We start from the raw sequence: 24,362 nt of genomic DNA, 5'->3' as shown, positions 1-24,362 counted from the left end.
TTATGTTCCTTAAATTAAGATCTTTGTAGTTATTTGTGCAATTATACATATTACACCGGGGCAACTTTTATTCAGATTTTGGTAACTTTTAATTTGTTTTAATTAACTTTTTATATTGTGAAAAACTACTATTTTTCATGGATAAATTTTTTAAAGGGTTAAATAATTATCTTCCTACATAAGTGATTTTGAGAGGATAATTTTTATTAGAAAGAACAAATTTATCACTAAAAAATAAGTAACTTTTAAGCATTTTGGAGCAATTTACATGCTTCATCCGTTCCAGAAATATCGCACCATTTTATTTTTTACACTATTCACACTACAACTTATGCCATTTTTTGTAATTCGTACGCAACAAAATTGTAGTCACGTGGGGTCATGTTAGATTCATATCAATATATATTTTCTAAATATTAATTTTTTTTATAATTTTTACTTGCACACGATTTGAGATATTAAGAGTCTAAGTAATGAGTTAGAGGAGTAAATGTCAACCATGGTGCGATTATTTTCAGAACGGAGGAGGAAGTATGTCTTTCACTATTTAATACACACCCAAATTAAAAATTTGTGAAAATATGTAATCTATAAGGCGAGGATAACAAAGCTAAGTATGTAGCTATACATCTCTATTCTATAAAACAACGTACTCATAGAGGTTGCTAATTTAAATAACCTTTTGTGTTCCCTGTTAAAAAGACTAAAATGTCCCTTCTTACCACAAATTATAAACATTAATAAATAAATACGCAATTACGGAGCAAAAGGTTTTGCGCGCACAAGGTGTACAATAAATTTATTGTTCACCAAGATAACTTTAACCCTTTTTTTTTTGTAACTTTAACCTACTTTTGATTAACTTTTACGTAGTATATTAGTAAAAAAAATTTGATAGATAAATATTTTAAAGGGTTAATTTTATACATTATTACTTTATTAGTGATTTTGAAGAAATAAGTTTTACTAAAATGAAAAAATTTATCACTGAAAAATAGATAGCTTTTACATATATAAGCTTAATTTTTAAACATTTTGAGTTAACTTTTACTCCGATGTATAATATTTATTGTACGCCCATTGTAAATAAGAATTTGTGATTACGGAATAAATGTTTACGATACGAGTGTGGGTGTAAAGTATACAGATAGGAGTGGTATAAAAGCTGAGTTTTTGTGCGTTTGTATATATTATTTCGTCTACAATTCACCCACGTGTATAATATCCACTATATATTGTTCACCCGGCCTGCCGGCCACACTCATGTTGGCCACTTTTGCTAACTTTTCTCAAATGCCAAATGATATATCCGTGTAGGTGTTAGATTTTTCGGCGGAGTTATTTGAGAATATCTTGTATGCTTACTCTTTTGGAACAAATCTATTCATATACAAAAGCCCTAGCCTTTTTTGACCAACAAAAAACTATTCCCTAAATGGAAGGAAACTAATTATTTCCCCTAAAGAAGAAGGATTAATTTAATTTATTAATAAGGTAGGATTAGAATTTCCTTTTTACTCCTTAATCTTCTTAATTAATTGAAATACAACTTTTAACGCTAAGCTTTTTCTTATCTCTTTTTCTTTGTAACTTGAGCGTGTGGTATTCTAATTGGTCCATCTCATAATGTAGTAAGGCATCTTATTATTATATTTCAAAAAATAAAGCCAATTTTGGAGGGGTTTTGTCGATTTGTTATCTACCCTTTCTATGGCTTTATTGTTAATCCGGAAATGGAAATTATGCCCATTACTATTGGCATTATTTGTTAAAAAAATGTACGTCCATGGACAACCACAAATTGGGCACAAAATCCCAACCATCTACAATATATTTATCCTTCTCTATACACGACATGACCGTTATTATCTTAGTGATATCACTGCAATCCTCTTATACTCTCCGAAAAAATGAAGGTTTTATTAGGTTGAAAAGAGAAATAAATTTTAAATTTGTAGATGGATAGATACGGAGTAGTTAGAGGACCCAATGAATAAGAGGTATAGTATATTATGCCACACTATACTCATCTCCCTTACCATTTTACTATCACTGCATAGGGTAAAACCGTAAAAATCTATAATAAAAAAAAAACTCCATATTGAGTTTAAAAGAAAAACATGAAGCAAACAAATTAAGTGATCTTACTGGGAAAATGTTGTAAATAATTAAGGCTACTCTGCGACTTACAATGAAATTTCTTTAAATAGTCAAAAATAGACTATTAAGTTCCCAATAAGCCATTAATCATAGTTCCACAAGCTCCCACTTCCACCAATATCATAATGATCTTCAGGCAAGTCACGATCATAGGTGGAGCTCATCCGAGGTGGGCTAACCATCATTGCCCCAGCCATGTCCACAAGCAAATTAGGCATATTGAAGAATGCTTCAATGTCTATGAATTCTTCTTCCACCCCTTCATTTCCTCCCTTTTCCAATCCCGATTCATCAGCACTTCTCGTCTCTTTATCCTGCTTCATGGCGGCGGCTGCAGCAGCCACTTTTCTGACATCCGCCGGAGAGGCGGAAGCCGGGACTGGGTACTTAAGAACATCTTCAGGAAAGTTCAACACGGCCTCGCTTCCTTTAAGAGCGAGAGCCGCCGCATCGTAGGCAGCTGCCGCCATTTCGGGTGTAGGAAAAGTTCCGAGCCATATCCGGGTTGTCTTCCTCGGTTGTCGGATTTCCGAAACCCACTTTCCTCCCCGAGGACGTATCCCCCGGTATAACGGGTGTTTTCCGGTAGGAGATCCAATCGGCAAGGCCGACGACATTGACGACGGCCCTGCAGCTACTGCAAGAGGTGGTGGCGGCGGTGGTGGAAGGGGCGATTGTTGATAAGGGTGAGTTTGGAGTGGCAATTGTGGGAGTGAAGATGGTTGCTGAAAAAGTAGTTTGTTTACGTTGGATGATTCAGTTTGGTCAGCCATGTAGTGTACTAGGACAGTAGACAACCTATTAATAGTGACTGGTTTTGGATTTTGTCATAAGTTAGTAGCTACTGAAAATGATTTATATAGAAAAAAAGGGTGTAATATGATCAAAATTGAAAGGGAGTTGTAGTTTATATAGTTAGGGAAATAAGTGGCCAAAACGTGGGAAAATCGCGGTCGATGGACCAGCTATATTAAGTTGATGAATGATGATGGCCTGGTAAAGGATGAAGAAAATGGAAAAAAAAAGAGGGTTGAATTTACTTTTTTTTGAGATTTGATTTTTGCATGGTAGTTGTTGAAACTTGAAAGACGGTGGTGTGCTAACTAATTAGCTGGCTAAAATAGAGGAGGTGTTCTAGGGTTTGTGATATTAAAACAATTTAAAGTACTACACGGATTAGGCGCGAAATACGTTTATCATGATCACTTTAGGTCTAATCAAAGAGAAACAGTCTTCTTGTTAAATCATACTACTGCTTTGTTATTATTGTTGTATGAGTTTTCTTAATTGTATTTAAGTGGTGGGTCTTTTTTGTTCTAATTGTTTGTTCACTAGGTAAGGGGCCATGTTTTGTTTGTACGTTTTATAGCTTATTGGTTTATGCAAGAAATTGATTATGTTACGTGTCTCTAATCACAACGCGGAATTTACTTGTATAAAATAGTATTTGGGACCGGGTGATGCCCCGGGTTGATACACGTATAAAGAATTTAAATAAGTTCAACACTCTGTATTATTAAATTGTCATTTATTATATTTTGTTATGAAAAAAATGACATATAATTTGATTTGGAGTAGTGGTTAATTGTTTGGTTTACAACTAGAATGTCACGGGTTCAAGACTTCTACCACACATATTTATCATTTTTAAATAATTGTGTATGACATGCCGACATGGTACATTGAAATGAGATTAGTGCGAGTGCCACGTGGCACATAGGCTAGTTTATCAACGCCTTTTAATATATTAGTATAGATGTTTTCTCGGGTTTATCCATGTTTTATCAGTTATCATGGATATTCTTTTTTTATATGGAGTACAACTTTTTTTTTTTGGAGTATAACTTATTGTAGCTTTAGATCGAAGATAAATTAGAAAAAGAGGGGAAAAAAAGTCATTTATTGGTTATTCTAGCTAACTGACTAGAGTTTGGTGAATTATGGCAAAGAGAAAGCTCATATAAGAGCACGCTTTCGGGAAAATAAGAGGAATCCTTTCAATGTTCTAAGTCCTAAATGACCTTCACGAAATTTGATCCCTAGCATATTGATGAAAATCAAAGAAATATAATCAACTGATATAACTTTATTCTCATTATATATACATATGAAATACGGAGTAACAGGGATTGAAACGTATGTATTTTGTAGATAATTTTACATGTACTATACTACTATGTATGATTATTTATGCTATTACTATTTTCTCCATCTTGTTAGTCCACAAATTTGCATAATTATTTCACAATTAATTAGCTTGATACATCATATATGAGACAATAATAAGCTTTATTCTATATTTGGCGAGGGAGGGCCGGCGATAGTTAGAGAGCAGAATGTTATACTGTAGCTAGCTAGTGTAGATTGAAATAACACGTCTATGGTCTACAGTAAAAAATCTAGTATTGTGAAACAATAAAGTGTTTAATTAAAAGGTTGGGTGCAATGTCATTTTCCACAAATACGTGGTTGTCACACCTAGATTATACTGCCGATACTGCCTAGGCATTTGTTAGAGTACGTTAATACGTTTACTCAGGGAAAATGTTTTGTATAGAAGTTTGGTCAAAGAGGCCCTTGTTTAATTTATAGACTAATGTTGTTTTTTGTTTAAGCTTGTATTTATCTTTCAAATTCAAATTCAAATTTAAATTCAAACTCAAACTCTGCTATATTAGCTTTTTTGTAACGTTTACTTTACCTTTGTTCGAACTTACATAAGACTCACTTTATTTTATTCATTATCCTGAGACTCATTTTAAGGCCTTTTTTTATTCACATGTTCTGGTCTGATTTATATGGTTTCTGATCTGATCTGATCTGATTTTTCTAGTCTGATTTGGTTTGATTTTTTTGGTTTGGTCTAATAAGTAATAATAATAAGGTGAAGAGAACGGATCCTTAGACTCACTACACTTCTAATGATGGGAAATGATAGGGTATGATAGAAGAAAAAAGTGGTTACATGCCCATACGATCTTCAACATCAACAATCGAATCTTGGATTTTCACTCACCTTCATATTCGATATAGTCTTTTAATATATCCCAAAAGTCTGGATTAACACTACAAGAAATTGTACTATTAACGACGGGAAATCCCGTCGCTAAAGGCAAATAATTGTTGATTAACAACGGGATTTTCCGTCGCGATCGAACCCGTCATAAAAGGGGGCCGTCGTTAATAGAAAATTCCGTCGTTAACCCGTCGTAAAAGACATTTGCGACGGTTGTTCCCGTCTTTGTTGGGTCGTTATCCACGTCGCAAAAGCCCTTTTGCGACGGAACGGGAGTAGGTTCTTTTCAGATACAAAAAGAAAAGAAAACCCGTCGTTATTAGGTTGTCATAAAAGATACAAATTGTTGTAGTGTAAGATTCGTGTTAAAACTTCACTCAAACTAAGGATTAACTAGACTGATTAAGTTGAGTCCTTGACCAACCCGGTCGAAAAGTAGCGGGTTTTGGGCATAACTTTTAAGCCTGTTTTTCTGGCCCGTTCCGATCCTAACCCAATTTTCATATTTTTTGGGTTGATTTTGGGCAACTTAAAGCTACAAATTTAGTTATAAAATTGACTCAACCCAAAAATTGAACAACGCACGTTATTAGCCCAAAATTACGGAATTTGGGCACAACAAATTAACCAGAATTAAAGTTTGACCCGACCCGGTCCAACATAATTAGTCGATTGTTTTGGTCATGGCCTTCCCCGTACTCTACCCACCCCGCCTTTAAATCAGGTCTAGGATAAATGAACCCTAATATTTAACGATACATCATGTATTCGGGTTATTAGTGAAGATTTCTATGGATTATTATGTTAGAAGTACAGGTTTTGTTGTTAGGCCTCGTATCTCATTAGATATCTCACACACAATCGAACTAGTTCAAATATTTAGTTGTAAATATCTTAAGAGTCTTACAATTGGAGCAGAAGAAACTCGGTAGCTTTTCATTTACTCTATCTTAGTTTAAGTGGATTATCAACGTACACCAATAATAGATTAATAGTACATCATCGATGATATGACAAAAGTCTATATTAATTTATTTGGATGGGATTGGAGGTTGGGGAACAAAGAGCAAAGGGATGTCATTATTCAGTTCTTTTTACCGTAGAATTATTTAACTCTTTTATGTATGCATCAGTCTATGTATAATAGGTCTCAGGTTTGAATTCCCCGCCCCTATTTGTTTTATCTGAAGCCACTTAATTAATAGATAACATTATCATGATCAAATGATATTTCAAATTTCACAAATTTTTATCTATAAGCGGCGTACACTGTACAATAAATATTGTGCATCGAAATAAAAGTTAACTTAAAATGCATAAAAGTTACTTTTATATATGTAAAAGTTATCTACTCCGAAATAGTTTTTAGTGATAATAATAATAAATATTCTTTCAAATCATTAATAATGTGTAAAATTAATCATTTAAACCTTTAAAATATTTATCTATCAATTTAATACTCCGTATAAAAGTTAATCAAAACATATTAAAAGTTACAAAAAAAATTAGGTAAAAATTACAAAAAACTAGATAAAAGTTATCTTGGTGTACAATAAATTTATTTTCCCAAATTCTTATATGAGACTGTCCTCATCATCAACTGATGGTAAGACCAGTTCATACTTGCAAATTTAGGTATGTTACTTCTATAGTTTAGACATGTTACTTTTTTTTATAATTTTAGAGGAGGTACTTTTTTAGTTTAGGTATGTTACTTCTATAGTTTATACATGTTACTTTTTTTTATACGGAGTAGTTTTAGGGGAGATGTCTTCTTAGTTTAGGTATGTTACTTCTATAGTTTAGACATGTTACTTTTTTTTTATAATTTTAGACGAAGTACTTTTTTTAGTTTAGGTATGTTACTTCTATAGTTTATACATGTTACTTTTTTTATACGGAGTAGTTTTAGGGGAGATACCTTCTTAGTTTAGGTATGTTACTTCTATAGTTTAGACATGTTACTTTTTTTTTAATAATTTTAGAGGAGGTATTTTTTATAGTTTAGGTATGTTACTTCTATAGTTTAGACATGTTACTTTTTTTTATAATTTTAGATGAGGTACTTTTTTAGTTTAGGTATGTTATTTCTATAGTTTAGACATGTTACTTTTTTTTATACGGAATAGTTTTACGGGAGGTACATTTTTAGTTTAGGTATGTTAATTCTATAGTTTAGACATGTTACTTTTTTTTATATAATTTTAGAGGAGGTACTTTTTTAGTTTAGGTATGTTACTTCTATAGTTTAGATCTGTTACTTTTTTTTATATATAGTTTTAGGGGAGGTACGCTATTGGTTTCGCGCTCGTCACATCATCAAGTTGATGGTGTGACTGGTCTCACAGGAGACGCGCTGATTTATTTTACGCCCTATGTACGCGTAAAACCTTTTGTTCAAATTTAACTCACCTTGATCAAATTCGGTCAATTAACTAGGTCAATGTTTACTTATCAACCTTCTGTAATTTTCATTTACAGATAATTAAAAGTACTGTAGAGGCTAGAAAATTTATCCTTCATTTTATTAAAGATATGTCGTAATTTATCCTTCATTTTATAAGTTTGCTATTGGCAACACGTCATAACATCGCATGTATTAATAACTTCATTTGGTCCCGTTGTGAGCCAATTAACTTCAATAATTCAATGTGGCAATTTAATATTCATAGGCTATTTTTCTCGCAATTAATATTTTCCTTCAAAACTTGCCAAAATAAATTTAGAAAAGTTACACCTTATTTTTTTTTTCGGACATCTACACTTTAAAGCTCCGTTTGTTCATGTAAATTTAAATGGAAAATCAAAAGTTAATGGTACTTTTATTCATCACCTGTGGTCGAAAGATTTTTTTAACAATTTGTTAAGATATGTTAAGGTATTAGATATTATTCTGTGAATATTCTGCAGAGCCCTAACTATGGTATGTTACCTAATGTGTACCTAGGGTTTAGGTAACTGAGTTGTACTATGTATATACGTGTGTGATTAATGAGAATGATACGAGATTACACAATATTTGACATGGTATCATGAGCCTAGGTTAAAAATCCTAGATTTTTTTTCCGCAAGAATTTGAGAGAGTGTAGCCGAGTATTGAGAACAGCGAATTTCTTCGCTTGTTGAGTATTGAGATTAGGAGTTAACAATTCCTTAAGTATCACCATGAGTTCCGATGAGGAGGCACCACCAAAGGTCATCGTCGCCGGCGTCGACCTAGACTACTATCTCGGGTCAGGCGACGGCCCCGGTATTGTTATCACCCCTGTGAAACTAATAGGAGCATCGAACTACGATGAATGGGCCAAAGCCGTTCGTCGCTCGATAATTTCAAAATTCAAATTTGGATTTCTTGATGGTTTTGTGAAGGAACCCGTTACGGACGCGACAAAGATGAAACATTGGATTGCGGTCAATTCGATGGTGGTGTTTTGGATCACAAACACCATAGACGAGAGTTTGAGTTCGAATCTGAAAGACTTTGATATTGCTCATGAGTTGTGGAGTCATTTGAGGACGCGGTACTGCGTCGTGACAGGCACTAGGGTTTGCCATATTAAGATGGCTCTGAGTGGCTGCAAGCAGGGCACGTCTGAGGGCGTCATGGAGTACTATGGCCGCTTGTCGAAGGTATGGAAGGAGTACGTACAGTATGCACGAGTTCCAAGGTGTATATGTGCGGGTTGCACGTGCAACATAGCGAAGCAGGTGGGGGACATTCATGATGAAGATCGTCTGCACTATTTCTTATTTGGCCTAGACGATCACTATGAAGCCATTCGTGCACAACTGTTAGCAAGATCGCCATTTCCAGGCCTCCACGAGGCATACCAGACGGTTATGAATACCGAGACCATGCGCGCCAAGGCAACGAGAGGTACGGGGAGTGTCATGGCGTTCAAGGTCGAGACTAAGGGTCGGTCGAGGTCGGGAGATGCGAGTGACAGATTTTGTGGTCATTGCAATCGTGAGGGTCATGAGAAAGAAACTTGTTATCAGCCGATTGGTTTTCCCGAATGGTGGGATGAGAAGAAACGAGGTGGAAGAGGGCCTGGTCGAGGAGGCAGGACGTCGATTAGAGGAGGCAGAGGAGCTCGTGGGGCTGCATCGTCGACCAGTGGTGTCGCTCGTGCCAATGCCGTGAGTAATACCACAGGAGGGGCGACATCCACTGTGACGAGTGGAGGCGGATCGCAGGGAGCATTGACGACAACCAATCATGAGCTTGTTGGTGTAACGAAGGAGCAAGTCCAGCAAATTGTTGACATCTTATCATGACCACCAAACAAGTTGCAAGGTAATCTTGATTTACGATGGATTGTTGACAGTGGGGCCTCGCGTCATGTGACGGGTGATATTTCAATTCTGAGAAATATCAAAACATCAAGCAATCAACAGGTTGTGTTACCAGACGGTCAACCTGCCAATTCAAATCAATATGGTTCGGTGGTCTTGGAGGATGGTTTCGTGCTCGATAACGTTCTATTTGTGCCTAAATTGAACTGCAATTTAATTTATGTAACTCAATTAAGTGATGAATTACATTGTGCTGCTCAATTTACTAACAAAATGTGTGTTCTTCAGGACCGCTCGACGAGGATGGTGATTGGCGTGGGTGATCGACAGGAAGGACTATATTTTTTCCGTGGGGCTCCAAGGGTTCGTGTGCTAGCAGTGGAGTGTGTGGTCGACTTGTGGCATCAACGTATGGGGCATCCGTCGGAAAAAGTGTTGCAGTTACTTCCTCCTGTGAGTCATAAGATTAGGAAGAATAAAAACATTTGTGATGTATGCCCACGGGCGAAACAATGTAGGGAGAGTTTTCCAAATAGTGATAGTCGTGCAAGTCGCCCATTTGACCTTGTTCATCTTGACTTATGGGGGCCTTACAAAACACCCTCGTCGAGTGGGGCGAATTATTTTCTTACCATTGTGGATGATTATTCTAGGGGTGTGTGGATTTATTTATTTTGCAATAAAATGGAAGTTGAATCGTCGTTTCTTAATTTTGTTGCCATGATTCAATGTCAGTTTAATCGATCCCCGAGAGTTGTTCGCAGTGACAATGGTACTGAGTTTAATTGTTTGCAGGTTATTTCTTTAAAAATGGGATTCTGTTTGAGTCGTCATGTGTTGGGACATCTCAAAAGAATGGGAGAGTCGAGAGGAAGCACCAACATATTTTAAATGTTGGGAGAGCGTTACGGTTTCAAGGGATATTCCTATAAAATTTTGGGGGGAATGTATTATGGCTGCTTGTCACTTGATCAATCGTACACCTACACCGGTCCTTGACAATAAAACCCCTTATGAGATGTTATTTGGAAAACCACCATCGTATGTGTCTATCCGGGTATTTGAGTGTCTGTGTTATGCGTATAATCTCCGGAGTAAAGGGGATAAGTTTGCGTCTCGTGGTCGCAAATGTGTGTTTCTGGGTTACCCGTTTGGCAGGAAGGGATGGCAACTGTACGACCTGGAGACACACGAGTTCTTTGTCTCAAGGGATGTAAAATTTCATGAACGGACATTTCCATTCGCAGACACGTCGACTATGTTTCCTGCAATGCATGATGGTGATGGGGTGCTTGACCAGTGGGGTTTGGATGAGAGTGGGATTGGATGTACTCAGGAGGTGTCGCCTGCAGGTGACAATGAGGAAGTGTCGTCACCTGCAGGTGCCACAGAGGAGGTGTCGTCTCCTGTGAGGGAGGAACAACATGATACACCTAGTCGAGTGGAATCAGACGTCGTCTCAGGTGTAGATGAGACGACGGGTAGTGATGAGAGTGAGACAAGGCAGTGTGTGGAGGATACGGAGTTAGGAAGGGGGAAGCGTGCGAAGTTTCCGTCGACAAAGCTGAAAGACTGTGTGATACATACAATACGGGAAAAATATAGTACTTCCGATAAAACACCTACGGCGTCACCACCCTCATGTACTCCTTATCCTATCACATATTTTGTTAATTATGAGCGTTTTTCGTCAAAGCACAGGCAATATATAGCAGCATTGCAAGAAGGGCAAGTTCCTAAGAGTTTTAAACAAGCGATGCAGCATGAGGGATGGCGTCAAGCAATGGCTGCTGAAATCGACGCGTTGGAGGAACAGGGGACATGGACGTTGGAAAAGTTGCCAGAAGGGAAGAAAGCACTGGGGAGTAAATGGGTGTATACTGAGAAGCGTGATGAAGATGGGAATTTGTTGAGACTGAAGGCCCGATTGGTATGTCTAGGGAATCATCAGGAGGAAGGGTTGGACTATAATGAGACATTTGCTCCCGTCGCGAAGATGGCGACAGTTCGAACTTTCCTAGCTGTCGCAGCTGTCAACCAGTGGGACGTGCATCAGATGGACGTACACAATTCTTTCTTACACGGTGACTTAGAGGAAGAGATCTATATGAAGATTCCTCCTGGATTCCAGAAGAATAACTCTGACAAGGTGTGTCGAATGAGAAAGTCGTTGTATGGGTTGAAACAAGCACCTAGATGTTGGTTCCAGAAGTTGTCGACGGCACAGACGCACTATGGCTTTCGACAGTCGTTGTCGGATTATTCGCTCTTTACTCTGTCTAAAGGTACGTTGCAGCTGAGTGTGCTCATTTATGTGGACGACATGATTATCGCAGGCAATAACAAGTTTGCACTTGAGAGTTTTAAGGCATACTTGAGGGAGTGCTTTAAAATGAAAGACCTCGGGGCTCTGAAGTACTTTCTTGGGTTAGAGGTGGCACGACGTAGTCAAGGGTTCTATGTGTGTCAGAGAAAATATGCCCTCGACATCATCTCAGAGGCTGGATTGTTGGGAGCAAAGCCTGTGGACTTTCCTATGGAACAAAATCATAAGTTGGCATTGGCAGACGGGCCAGACTTGCCGGATGATGAGCAGTATAGGCGTCTGATCGGACGTCTGGTTTATTTGGCTGTCACGCGACCAGACGTCGCTTACTCCGTACATTTCCTATCTCAATTTATGCAGGCACCAAAGGAGGCACATTGGGAAGCAGCTTTGCGAGTAGTGAGATACTTGAAGAAGTGTCCGGGTCAAGGTATACTACTCCGGTCGAATAGTGCGTTGCAGTTGGAGGGGTGGTGCAATTCGGATTGGGCGGGGTGTCCAATGACGCGTCGGTCGGCGACTGGATGGTTTGTGTCACTTGGTATGTCGCCAGTTTCTTGGAAGACCAAGAAACAACATACTGTTTCTCGGTCGTCTGCTGAGGCAGAATATCGGTCGATGGTAGCTCTGACGTGTGAGTTGAAGTGGTTGAAACAACTACTACGCGACTTGGGGGTGACACACGACCAAGGCATGAGGATGTACTGCGACAGTCAGTCTGTGTTGCATATAGCACAGAATCCGGTGTTCCATGAAAGGACAAAACCCATCGAGTCAGATTGTCATTTCATTCGAGATGCAATCAAGGAAGGGATCATCAGTCCGTCGTACGTATCGACGAAGGTTCAGTTAGCAGATATCTTCACCAAAGCGTTGGGGAAGGCGCAATTTGAGTTTTTTTTGAACAAGATGGGCATTCGAGATCTACATGCTCCACCTTGAGGGGGGATGTTAAGATATGTTAAGATATTAGATATTATTCTGTGAATATTCTGTAGAGTCCTAACTATGGTATGTTACCTAATGTGTACCTAGGGTTTAGGTAACTGAGTTGTACTATATATATACGTGTGTGATTAATGAGAATGATACGAGAATACACAATGTTATCCCACTTTATTGGACTAACGACATAACTGCTTTGACGTCTGATATTGTCGTGCCATCCAGGTATCATCGTATCGCAGGTGGCGTCGTGTCAAGTGAGCCTGTCAAGTGAAGCGACAGGCGACAAAGCCTGGGCGACGTAAGACCAGCGACAAGGCTCTGGCGACAAGAGGAGATAGGTCAAGTTCCAAGCCCAGAAGCCCAACATGGGCCACGCCGTCATAAGATGGGAAGAGGTCCAAACTTTGACCGAAGATTAGGGAGTTTGTTGAAGACGTGAGCAACGGCCAAGGAAGAATCCCTATCTTCCAGGGATCTTCCCAACCAATAGAACCGTTAGCATTGGGCATATAAAAGCATAAAGAACGGCGTGATGAAGACACGTTCACTCAAGCACTTAAACTCTTAAGCTATCAACTGTCTTTAGCGTTCATCATTGTACTTTAGATTTTCAATATCAATTCTCAGAAAAGAAGAGCATAAACAATCATATAGAATACTTAGTGGATTGATAGCCTCATAGCTATCCGCGGTTTTTTTACCTTATTCCTGGGTTTTCCGCGTCAACACTTCTCTGTGTCGTGTCTCCTTTATTTGTGTTATTAATTCTTTGCTTAGTTAGTGTCGACCCTAGCCGGAAGTCGTCTCCATACGAATTTTGGCATAAACAGTTTGGCGCCGTCTGTGGGGACATTAACTAGGTTTTACACAAAAGCACCCCTTTCACCATGGCTACTGGAGAGATGACGATCACAGAGATGAAAGCGGCTTACGAGAAAGCCCAAGCCGAGCTAGCCCAAGAGAGGGCATCAAATGAAACCCTCCAGAAAGAGCTCGAATCTGTGAAGAGCAACAAGCACCAGTCTCGCTACAAAGGTGGGAAGCCGAAAAAGCTAACGTTCGAGATGCCCGATGACTTTGAAGATGTGACCGACGATGAGGAGGAGACCCGCGAGGAAGAAGACAAAGAAGCTCCCGATCCGGTGACCCAACGCCTGAACAAGATGGATGCACGCATGACGAAACACTATTCCCGCCTGATGAAGTTGATGACCAGGTTCCCCGGGGCACCTACACCAGTGGAGACCGAGCCGACCGACGGGTATGCAGCGTCGCCGTTCTGCGAAGCGATCGCTAGAGTGACAGTTCCGCACACACTCCGGCTCCCAATCTGGACCACCCTGTACGACGGGACGTCCGACCCCTATAGGCACGTCAACTTCTACAAGCAGTGCATGTGGCAGATCGGGATTCCGCACGACCTAGTGGAACCTGTTATGTGCAAATCTTTCGGCGGCACCCTTGATGGAGCAGCTTTGGAATGGCTCACGAACGTCCCCCCCAGATCCATCTCCTGTTTGTCCGATCTCATCAACGCCTTCTACCAACAATTCGCCAGCAGTCGCCAGTTAGAAAAGCAAACCAGTGATCTCTATCGGTTGGTTCAAGGGCCAACCGAGTCGGTACGCGATTATTTTAACCGTTTTAATTGTGAAAAAATTGGTATAAAAAATTGTGATGTCAGGACCGCTATTGAGGCATTCAAGAGAGGCCTCATCCCCAATTCGGAGCTATACCGGGAAATAACCAAATACCCCTGTGCAACTTTCGAAGAGGTGCGATCAAGGGCCACCGCCCAGATGCGAATCGAAGACGAGGAGGTTATCCGAACAGCATCTCAACGATCGATAGGGGGCAGCAGCGACAGAAGATCGTACACCCCGAGGAACAACAATTGGCGACACCAACCATACGTTCGGCAAAACCAGGTACAAAGTGTCAATCGGTATTATGATACTAACAATGTTTACAGGAACGAGCGGGTCGAACACCCTAACATCTCCGACTACGGCTTCAACGTCGACATTGGAGGTGTGGTGAACGCCCTTCAAAATGTAGGTGGAACAGTCAGATGGCCCCGGAAGAACGACAGACCGGACTCCATGAAGGACATGAGCAAATGGTGCGACTTCCACCGCGACAACGGACACACAACCGAGGAGTGCATATCCCTCAAAAAGGAAGTCGCGTACCTCCTGAAACGGGGACATCTAAAAGAACTGTTGAGCGACAAGGGAAAAGAAACATTTTCCAAAGAGCAAACCACCCTGCCCGGCCCAACGACAAGCAGCGAGCGACCAGACCCACCACCATTCAATAAAGTGGTAAATGTTATTTCCGGTGGTTCAGATATTTGTGGACTAACCTCTTCTGCAGCTAAAAAAATTAACAGGGGAGAATCTGAGACCGTAGAAGAGGGACAAACCGAAGACGAGGTCGCACTACACAGGTCCCTAACCGCAATGGCTATAACTTTCGACGACTCAGATTCTGTAGATACACAGCGGGAGCACCACGACGGGTTGGTAATATCGCTCCCAATAGGGAACGCATTGATCAAAAGGATACTGGTCGACAACGGAAGCTCAGCCAACGTACTGTTCTTGGAAGCACTACAAGAAATGGGATTAGAAGAGAAAAACATTGTAAGGAGATCAACAGTTCTGGTAGGGTTCAGTGGAGAAGCACTACGGACGGTAGGAGAGATATCGCTGCCTACATACGCAGAAGGCGTCAACATGATGACCAAGTTCAACGTCGTCGATTGTCCATCAGCATACAACGTCATCCTAGGACGACCATGGATCCACAAAATGAAGGCAGTGCCCTCAACCTATCACCAATCAATCAAGTTCCCAACCAAGTGGGGGGTCATGGAAATCAAAGGGCAGCAAAGAGTGCGAAGAAATGTTTTGAGACAGCACTGAAGCCATCCAAGTCACCCATCTAGCAATTACAGCCAGGGTCGACATCGGACGACCCCGACGACCAACAAATCGACGAGATAGTACTAGACCAGACAAAGCCAGACCAAGTCGTAAGGATCGGAGCCTCACTGCCTGACAACATCAAAAGTCAGATAGTGTCGTTTCTAAGAGAAAACTCAGACTGTTTCGCTTGGTCACACGAGGACATGACGGGAATCAGCCCAGACGTGATCACCCACAAGCTCAACGTCGACCCCAGCTTCAGACCGGTAAAACAGAAACGACGTAAGTTCGCTCCCGAAAGGAATAAAATCATAGACGAAGAAGTCCAAAACTTGATAGATTCAGGGAAGATCAGAGAGGTCAAATATCCAGACTGGTTAGCAAACGTCGTCGTCGTCAGTAAAAAAAACGGAAAATGGAGAGTCTGCATCGACTTCACAAATATCAACAAAGCTTGCCCCAAGGACCCATTCCCTCTGCCGCACATCGACGCCCTGGTCGACGCCACAGCCGAACACGAGCTACTCACATTCATGGACGCCTACTCAGGATACAACCAAATCCTTATGCACCCAGACGACCAGGAAAAAACGTCTTTTGTAACAGATAGAGGAATTTATTGTTATAAAGTCATGCCTTTTGGTCTTAAAAATGCAGGTGCGACATACCAAAGATTAGTCAACAAGATGTTTAAAGACCAACTCGGAGACACAATGGAAGTATACATTGACGACATGCTGGTGAAATCGAGGAAGGCTGACGATCACGTGGAACACTTACGACAATCCTTCGACATACTAAAAAAGTACGGTATGAAACTTAACCCGACTAAATGTTCTTTCGGAGTGTCCGCAGGAAAATTCTTAGGTTACATCGTCACCCAATGAGGAATCGAGGCCAGCCCCGACCAAGTGCGAGCGATCATCAACATTCAATCCCCCAGGAACATAAAAGAGGTACAGCGCTTGACAGGAAGAGTGGCGGCACTAAACCGTTTTATATCACGGTCGTCGGACAAGTGTCGATTATTTTACGACGTCTTGCGCAAAAACAAGGGGTTTAACTGGTCCGACGACCACGAAGCAGCCTTGCAAAACCTCAAGAAATACATGATGTCGCCACCCCTCCTATCCAAGCCAAAAGAAGGAGAAGTCTTACAACTCTATTTAGCCGTTAGCTCGACGGCCGTCAGCGCGGTCCTAGCTCGAGAAGACGAAGCACAACAACTACCCATTTATTACATCAGTAAGTCACTACTGGAAGCAGAGACCAGGTATTCCTCCCTCGAAAAACTCGTTTTAGCACTCGTTACCGCAGCCAAAAAACTAAGGCATTATTTTGAAACTCACCAAATAGTGGTGATGACTAACTATCCAATCAAGTCTGTGATGCGTAGGCCAGAACTGACAGGTCGAATGGAGAAGTGGACAATGGCACTAGGAAGGTTCGACATCAAGTATCAACCAAGGACGGCTGTAAAGTCGCAGGCTCTAGCAGATTTTGTGGCAGACTTCAGCCCCGACTTAGAGAGAATAGCAGACGACGAAGTCAAACTCATCAACAACATAGAAGAAATATGGACACTCTTCGTCGACGGCTCATCTAACTTTCGTGGTGCAGGTTTAGGCGTCGTACTGAAGTCACCACAAGGGGACATGATAGCACAGGCAATCTGCTGCGACTTCAAGGCAACTAACAACGAAGCAGAATACGAGGCACTAATCGCCGGAATGACATTAGCTATGGAATTAGGGGCAAGCGGACTCAACATCTTCAGCGACTCACAACTAATCGTCAACCAGATTAACGGCGACTACGAAGCTAAAGACTTAAAAATGACCTTGTACCTCGAGAAAGCAAAAGAGTTAACTTCCAAATTCAAACCCTTTTCCATCAAACAAGTCCCAAGAGACCTAAACACGCAAGCCGACGCCCTTGCCAACCTAGGATCCGCACTCAGAAAATCACCATTCTCGACCATACCTCTAGTACACCTACTGTCGCCCGCCGTCGAAAAAGACATACCACAAGACGCCAGCCTCGTCCTATCAACCTCAAACACAGACAGCTGGACCAAACCCATCTTCGACTACCTAAAGCACGAAACTCTACCCGACGACAAACTAGACGCCAGAAAGACACTTTTCAAAGCTTCACGATATGTTATTTTGCAGGACGTACTATTTAAGCGATCAGCGAACGGAATGTTGATGCGATATGCCGAAGAAATCGAATGGGAAATACTATTGAAACAATACCACGAAGGAGAATGCGGAGGACACGAAGGAGGACGAAGCTTATCAACCAGAATCAAAAGAAATGGATACTATTGGCCAGCAATGCTTAAGGACGCCATGAGGTACGTATCCAAGTGCGACAAGTGCCAACGACACGCAGGTATGACACATAAACCATCCGAATTTTTGCACCCAACCCTAACTCCGTGGCCTTTCATGAAATGGGGGATGGACATCGTCGGCAAATTGCCCGTCGCCCCAGGACAAAAGGTCTTCATGTTAGCCCTAACAGATTATTTTTCCAAGTGGATAGAAGCAGGTGCATTCCAACAAGTAAGGGACAAAGAGGTATGCTCGTTCATATGGACTAACATAATATGCAGGTTCGGAATACCGTCAGAAATCATCTGCGACAACGGATCACAATTCATCAGCGACAAAACAAGAGCTTTCTGCAAAACATGGAACATCGAGCTAAAAACATCGACGCCCAGATACCCCCAAGCAAACGGACAGGCGGAATCCAGCAACAAAACGATCATCGCGTCGCTGAAGAAGCGGTTGGACGACAAGAAGGGGCGATGGGCAGAAGAACTACCATCCATCCTATGGGCCAACAGGACGACGCCTAGGACGGCAACAGGACAGACTCCCTTCTCACTCGTTTACGGGTGCGAAGCAGTACTTCCCCCTTAAGTGACGTTGCCCAGTGCACGATATGGACTCATGACGCCGGAGCAAAACGACGTAGAACTCAGCGAAAACCTCGACAACACAGAAGATCTCAGGGAAGCAGCGTTGATAAGAATGGCGTCACAACAACAGATCGTGGCAAAATGCTTCAACAAAAATGTCAAAGTGAAGATGTTTAAAGAAGGGGATTGGGTACTGCGCAAAGTATTCCAAAACACGAAAGAATTAAACGCAGGTAAATTAGCACCAGCTTGGGAGGGACCGTACTTGATCGATAAAATCGCCGGAAAGGGGGCATATAGACTCATTACCAAAGATGGCAAATCGGTCCCCCGAAGCTGGAACGCAACACATCTTAAACTTTACCATTTTTGAAATCTCGTCGTAACCAATTCTATCAGACATCGAATCATCGTCTTTATTTTTCTTTATCGTTTTATTTCCGTTTAAAAACCATTACTGACTTAAGCATCGGAGGGCCGTTGGCATCCCCAACGGCCAATCCTCCTAGCGACCCATGTTTTCTTTTGCAGAAGTACAAGACACACGACGAATCATAGCCAGAAACAACGACGTACGACGCAGGACGAGAGCGCGAGAAACAGCGAAAAAACAGCGCAGGTATGATTTTACACATCAGTCGATCCAATACTTATTACTTGACAGTTCCACTTGGTTGCAAAGCATCTACTACACGACGGGGTAACCATAAGAAACAAACGACTAAGGAAAAGAAAAACGAATTTATCACAAACACCACACAACGCGCGACCCCAAAGGCCACGACTTTCACATCATCAAGCGAAAACACAAACACATAAAATATCCAAACACCTCGCCGCCGCCATCGACGACGAGTAAAAACATCCAAAATGCAACAACAAAAAATAAAATATCCATACCACTAACTATTACATAAAACATCAACTAGCCATTACATATGTTCGTCTGGAAGAGGGGTCGAGACAACTTGATCCGATATCGGGGGCATGTCAACATTAACCGTCGCGTCTGCCAAAGCCACCTCTGGAGGGGCGACGACGGGAACATCTACCTCGCCTTGCTCCATGGGCGCTTCACCCTCTCGATCAACGGAAGAAACGTCTTCGACCAGAGGGGCGACATCGGCATCAGCTCCGTTAGTACCAGCAGTGTCGGCTTCCATCGCCAACTCATCCGCGTCCACCACCGGCACCGACAACTCCTCGAGGGTACCACCATTAGCAAGGTAGTCATCCACCTCTTTTTGGCATGGCCAGAGGCTAACCTCCCCCTTCAAACACGAGAACATCATCTGCGCCCTCGTCCTCCACACAGCCAAAGCCTCGCAATCCTTAAACTCCTCCTGCAAAGCGTCGTATAAAATCCTTAACCCTTGCATTTCTTCCACGGTCGACGCCAACTCCCCCTTTACCCTTTCCAACTCCTTCGACGCGTCAGCAATCTGGTCGTCCTTGCCCTTTAATTGTTCGTCTTTCGACTTAACCGCCGCAGCAAGATCGACCAACTTCTTCTCAGAAGCCATCCACTTACCTTCCCAAGAAGTCGCCGCCTTCTTCGCCATAGCCACTTGGTTCTTCGAGGAGATAAGCTCGTCGCACAACAAGGAGCACTGCCTACGCACGGCCAAAGCAGCCTGTGACGCCTGTAAAGAAAAACATGTCACGAAAGCGACACACGACGCGCTTACAAATACTATGAACTGAATAAAATAAACATAAATACACTTACCCGCAGGCTTAGTTCAGCAGCGTCCGACGCGACAGAAAGAGGTACGACCTCATGATAACGCTGATACGTCGAGGGCAATATCAATCGGTCTGCATGCGGCCAAACAACGGCATCTTCACCGTCGCCCAAGAAGTTCGGGGGCAGAGTGACAACAGTATCCTCGACGGAACTTTTGTCAGCAGGACGCTTCTTGGCCGACGCAGCAGGGGGCCTAGTCGCAGCAACAGCAGTCGACGACACCTGAAACGGCCTCGGCGGCGACGACGACGATAGAGGATGAAAACCTTCACCCCCTATAACAACGGGCGTCTCAGGCGACGCACCTATCTTAGAATAACGAGGCACGAGAGGCATCGCCTGACCACCCTGCCCACCAGCGTTACTGTTCGACCTCAACCGCTTCCTCGCTCGTTCCATCATCTCGCTCTGTGACATCCTCGACACTGGCTTAGACGACAGCGTATTCTCTTCAATAAACAATGCGAGAAACCATCAAAAACACACCCCGCAGATAAACCAAGCATATAAGAAACCAAACCAAAAATACCTGATGTGTTAGCCATCTCAAACTCTTCCTCTGATGCAGACGACGAATTCGCAACGACTTCCTCGAGTAAGTCCAACCTCCGTCGACGACGAACTAAGCAAATCGTCTCGTCTTCAGCCTCCTCCTCGTCAACGTCACCAACTTGACTCCCCTCTTGACTTCCCAAACGACCTCCGTCACGGCTGAACGATCTCTCCACGACAGAACAACCCAGAAACCTCAAACACTTATCGTGAGAGTCAGAGTTCAAACCAGCTAACGACGTATCAACAACTGCAAGACAAAGCCAAGTAAGACAACGTTCAGTAAAACATCATAAATCAAAAGTACAGAAACATAAAGTACCTTCCGTCGTCCACCCTTCCACTAAGAAGTTTCCTACTTCTCCCAGAGACGCCTTATTCACATAAACAAAACGACTTTGCCAACCCCTATCATTTACAGCTAACCCGACACACAAATTCTTCTTCTTTTTCTTCGTCACCAAATTATACCGACAACACTCCTTCAAGGATAAATCATAAACATGCATCAGATCAGCCAAGTCAAACGGTGTTCGCCAACCCGAAGTAACCCTATGCACTACAGTAAAAATACGCCAGATCTGGGGCATCAATTGGCCAGGGCTTAAATTGAACACCTCAACAAAAGATCTAGCCAAGGGTGTAAAAGGAAACAAAAACCCCAGAATAAAAGGGTACTCATACATGACCACATAACCCTCCGGGCAATCCTTGGCCTCATCCTCTTGACCAGGAATCCTCACTTCAGCCGACGGCGGCAGACCGGCGAGAGTTATAAAAGCCGCTGGATCCTCAACAGTAGAGTAGATCGGGTTGAGTGACTTGGCCCGACTAACCCCAACATCTTCCTTATCCTTAACCACGGTCGGCCTAGTTTTTGCCATCGCTCTACTAAAATCTACAAGAAAATCGAAGGAAATGATCGAAATTTTACCTGGGTATGGCTAAATCGAAGCAACGAAAGCAATTCCTCCCTTCCTTTTCTCTCTCTTGTTTTCAGATCTGGAAACTTCCTTCGAAAAATTCTAAGACACTTTATTTCATGTCGCGAAAAATTGGCATTTATTACTTCGAGAATCGGAACGGTTCCGTCCCACGAACTGGACGGTTGTAGACGGTTTACTTTTTGAATTTTGAATTGTTTCTTTTGCTTTGTATGCACTCCGCAAACTCACAATTGGGGGCAAACTGTTATCCCACTTTATTGGACTAACGACATAACTGCTTTGACGTCTGATATTGTCGTGCCATCCAGGTATCATCGTATCGCAGGTGGCGTCGTGTCAAGTGAGCCTGTCAAGTGAAGCGACAGGCGACAAAGCCTGGGCGACGTAAGACCAGCGACAAGGCTCTGGCGACAAGAGGAGATAGGTCAAGTTCCAAGCCCAGAAGCCCAACATGGGCCACGCCGTCATAAGATGGGAAGAGGTCCAAACTTTGACCGAAGATTAGGGAGTTTGTTGAAGACGTGAGCAACGGCCAAGGAAGAATCCCTATCTTCCAGGGATCTTCCCAACCAATAGAACCGTTAGCATTGGGCATATAAAAGCATAAAGAACGGCGTGATGAAGACACGTTCACTCAAGCACTTAAACTCTTAAGCTATCAACTGTCTTTAGCGTTCATCATTGTACTTTAGATTTTCAATATCAATTCTCAGAAAAGAAGAGCATAAACAATCATATAGAATACTTAGTGGATTGATAGCCTCATAGCTATCCGCGGTTTTTTTACCTTATTCCTGGGTTTTCCGCGTCAACACTTCTCTGTGTCGTGTCTCCTTTATTTGTGTTATTAATTCTTTGCTTAGTTAGTGTCGACCCTAGCCGGAAGTCGTCTCCATACGAATTTTGGCATAAACACACAATATTTGACACAATTTTTTTTTTAATGAATTAGCTATAAAAGCATTACGGATGGGGAGCATACGATCGTGCGACGTATGATACGTAAGCCTTAACTTTTTAGTCTTTTACTATTATGACTCTGCTTTGTTCGACTTATTTTAGAAAAAATGAGTTTAGAAACTTTAATTAAGTTCAGACAATATGAAGTTCGGCAAAAATAAGTTTTTTTCCAGACAATTTCACACACAAATAAGTTTATTTCAGACAAAATATTTTTTTTCCAGATAAAATAAGTTTAGATAAGTTCAAATAAGTTCAGATAATATAAGTTCAGTCAAAATAAGTCCAATAGACGGAGCCTAAATCATCGTACGAACTTATTTTGACTGAACTTATATTATCTGAACTTAATCGAACATATCTGAACATATTTTATCTAAAATAAACTTATTTGTGTGTGAATATGTCTGGAAACAACTTATTTTTTCTGAACTTATCCAAACTTAACTACGGAGTATCTGAATTTAACTGAACTTAATTGAACTTATATTAACTTAACTGAACTTATTTTGTTTGAAATAAGTCAAAATCACCTCATTTTCACTTTCTTTAGGAAAAATAAGTTTAGATAAGTTTAGGAAAAAAATAAGGACTGGCCAAATACAATTTATAACTAAAATAAGTTTTGATAAGTTCAAGTAAGATAAGTTGATGAAAAATAAGTGAAAATCAGGCGAATACAACAAACCCTTGTCATTTTTTGGTTCTACTACGAGGAGTTCCTACCGTGTTCGGCAAGTGGACTAATCTCACGCGAGAGTTTGTATGGGTATCTCGATAGGCAACATCCATCTCAGTTGAGATTTTTTCATACCCAAAACTCGAACCCAAACCTTTAGTTAAAGAACACTTATGCTAACCTCAATTGACCCCTTAATATATCATTAGTAAGAAATTTTAACATCTCTTATTTTTGCTTCACTAATTTTTTCTTTAATGAAATAGGTTAATAATTAAGGTGAATGAAACATGACGTAAGCGTTATCTTATTAATTATCCAATATCAATATTTTAACCCTTCATCATTACTCTGTATTAATTATGAGTACTAATTACATATGTTCTGCCGAGTAGGATCCCTCGTCAACTTTTTGTAGAAGTTAACTAGTGTATGGCCCGGGCGATGCCCCGGTTGCTATATTGAATAACAAAAAGTTTTAGATTTTTCTTGAGCTCAATATTTGACCTAAATACATGTATTCTATAGAATGAAAAATATCCGTTAAGTTCGTCAACTACACAGGTACGCTAAGTCATTTATCATGGCAAGTAAATTTTCAACCATATCATCTTACAATTTGTATAATTTGTTTTCTCGTGGAACTAAGTGCATCAAATTAATAAACACCAAATTACACATATATGCAATTTCTTCATGTTTCTTCATGGTTGATTCTTATAAGACTTATGACATCAGGTTTCTTCATGGTTGTCATAACACTTTAATTTTTTCCTTTTCAAAATAGTCCACATAAATTAAATAGTCACATAAAAATTTATTTATTTTAGATTTCATGTGAACATTTATTTATAAGTTAATGTGAAGAA

The 24,362-nt window shown here is 41.2% G+C and overlaps 2 protein-coding genes across 2 annotated transcripts; both read right to left on the bottom strand.

Annotated features, from left to right (window-relative positions):
- Nucleotides 1–1,900: 1,900 nt before the first annotated feature.
- LOC110784319 (ethylene-responsive transcription factor ERF027) lies at nt 1,901–3,310 on the bottom strand. Its single transcript, XM_021988757.2, has one exon. It carries the CDS (start codon nt 2,931–2,933, stop codon nt 2,244–2,246), a length of 690 nt encoding a protein of 229 aa, XP_021844449.1. The 5' UTR covers nt 2,934–3,310; the 3' UTR covers nt 1,901–2,243.
- Nucleotides 3,311–19,540: 16,230 nt separating this feature from the next.
- On the bottom strand, nt 19,541–22,153 carry LOC110784301 (uncharacterized). Its single transcript, XM_021988742.2, has 4 exons — nt 21,230–22,153; nt 20,885–21,157; nt 20,338–20,804; nt 19,541–20,251 (listed from the first exon to the last, which is right to left on the bottom strand). Exons 1-4 carry the CDS (start codon nt 21,789–21,791, stop codon nt 19,541–19,543), a joined length of 2,013 nt encoding a protein of 670 aa, XP_021844434.2. The 5' UTR covers nt 21,792–22,153.
- Between the last annotated feature and the right edge of the window lie 2,209 nt (nt 22,154–24,362).

The sequence above is a fragment of the Spinacia oleracea genome, chromosome 6 (assembly GCF_020520425.1).
Source record: "Spinacia oleracea cultivar Varoflay chromosome 6, BTI_SOV_V1, whole genome shotgun sequence".
Taxonomy (NCBI): Eukaryota; Viridiplantae; Streptophyta; class Magnoliopsida; order Caryophyllales; family Amaranthaceae; genus Spinacia; species Spinacia oleracea.
The sequence above is the reverse complement of the archived record's forward strand: the minus strand, read 5'-3'. Positions and strand labels throughout refer to the sequence as shown.

Coding starts and splice junctions, on each gene's coding strand:
- LOC110784319 (XM_021988757.2), bottom strand. CDS start 2,933: ATGGCTGACCAAACTGAATCATCCAACGTAAACAAACTACTTTTTCAG.
- LOC110784301 (XM_021988742.2), bottom strand. CDS start 21,791: ATGGCAAAAACTAGGCCGACCGTGGTTAAGGATAAGGAAGATGTTGGG. Junction 20,805..20,884: donor TGAGATGGCTAACACATCAG/GTATTTTTGGTT, acceptor TGTTTATTGAAG/AGAATACGCTGTCGTCTAAG. Junction 20,252..20,337: donor CTGCTGAACTAAGCCTGCGG/GTAAGTGTATTT, acceptor TTTTCTTTACAG/GCGTCACAGGCTGCTTTGGC.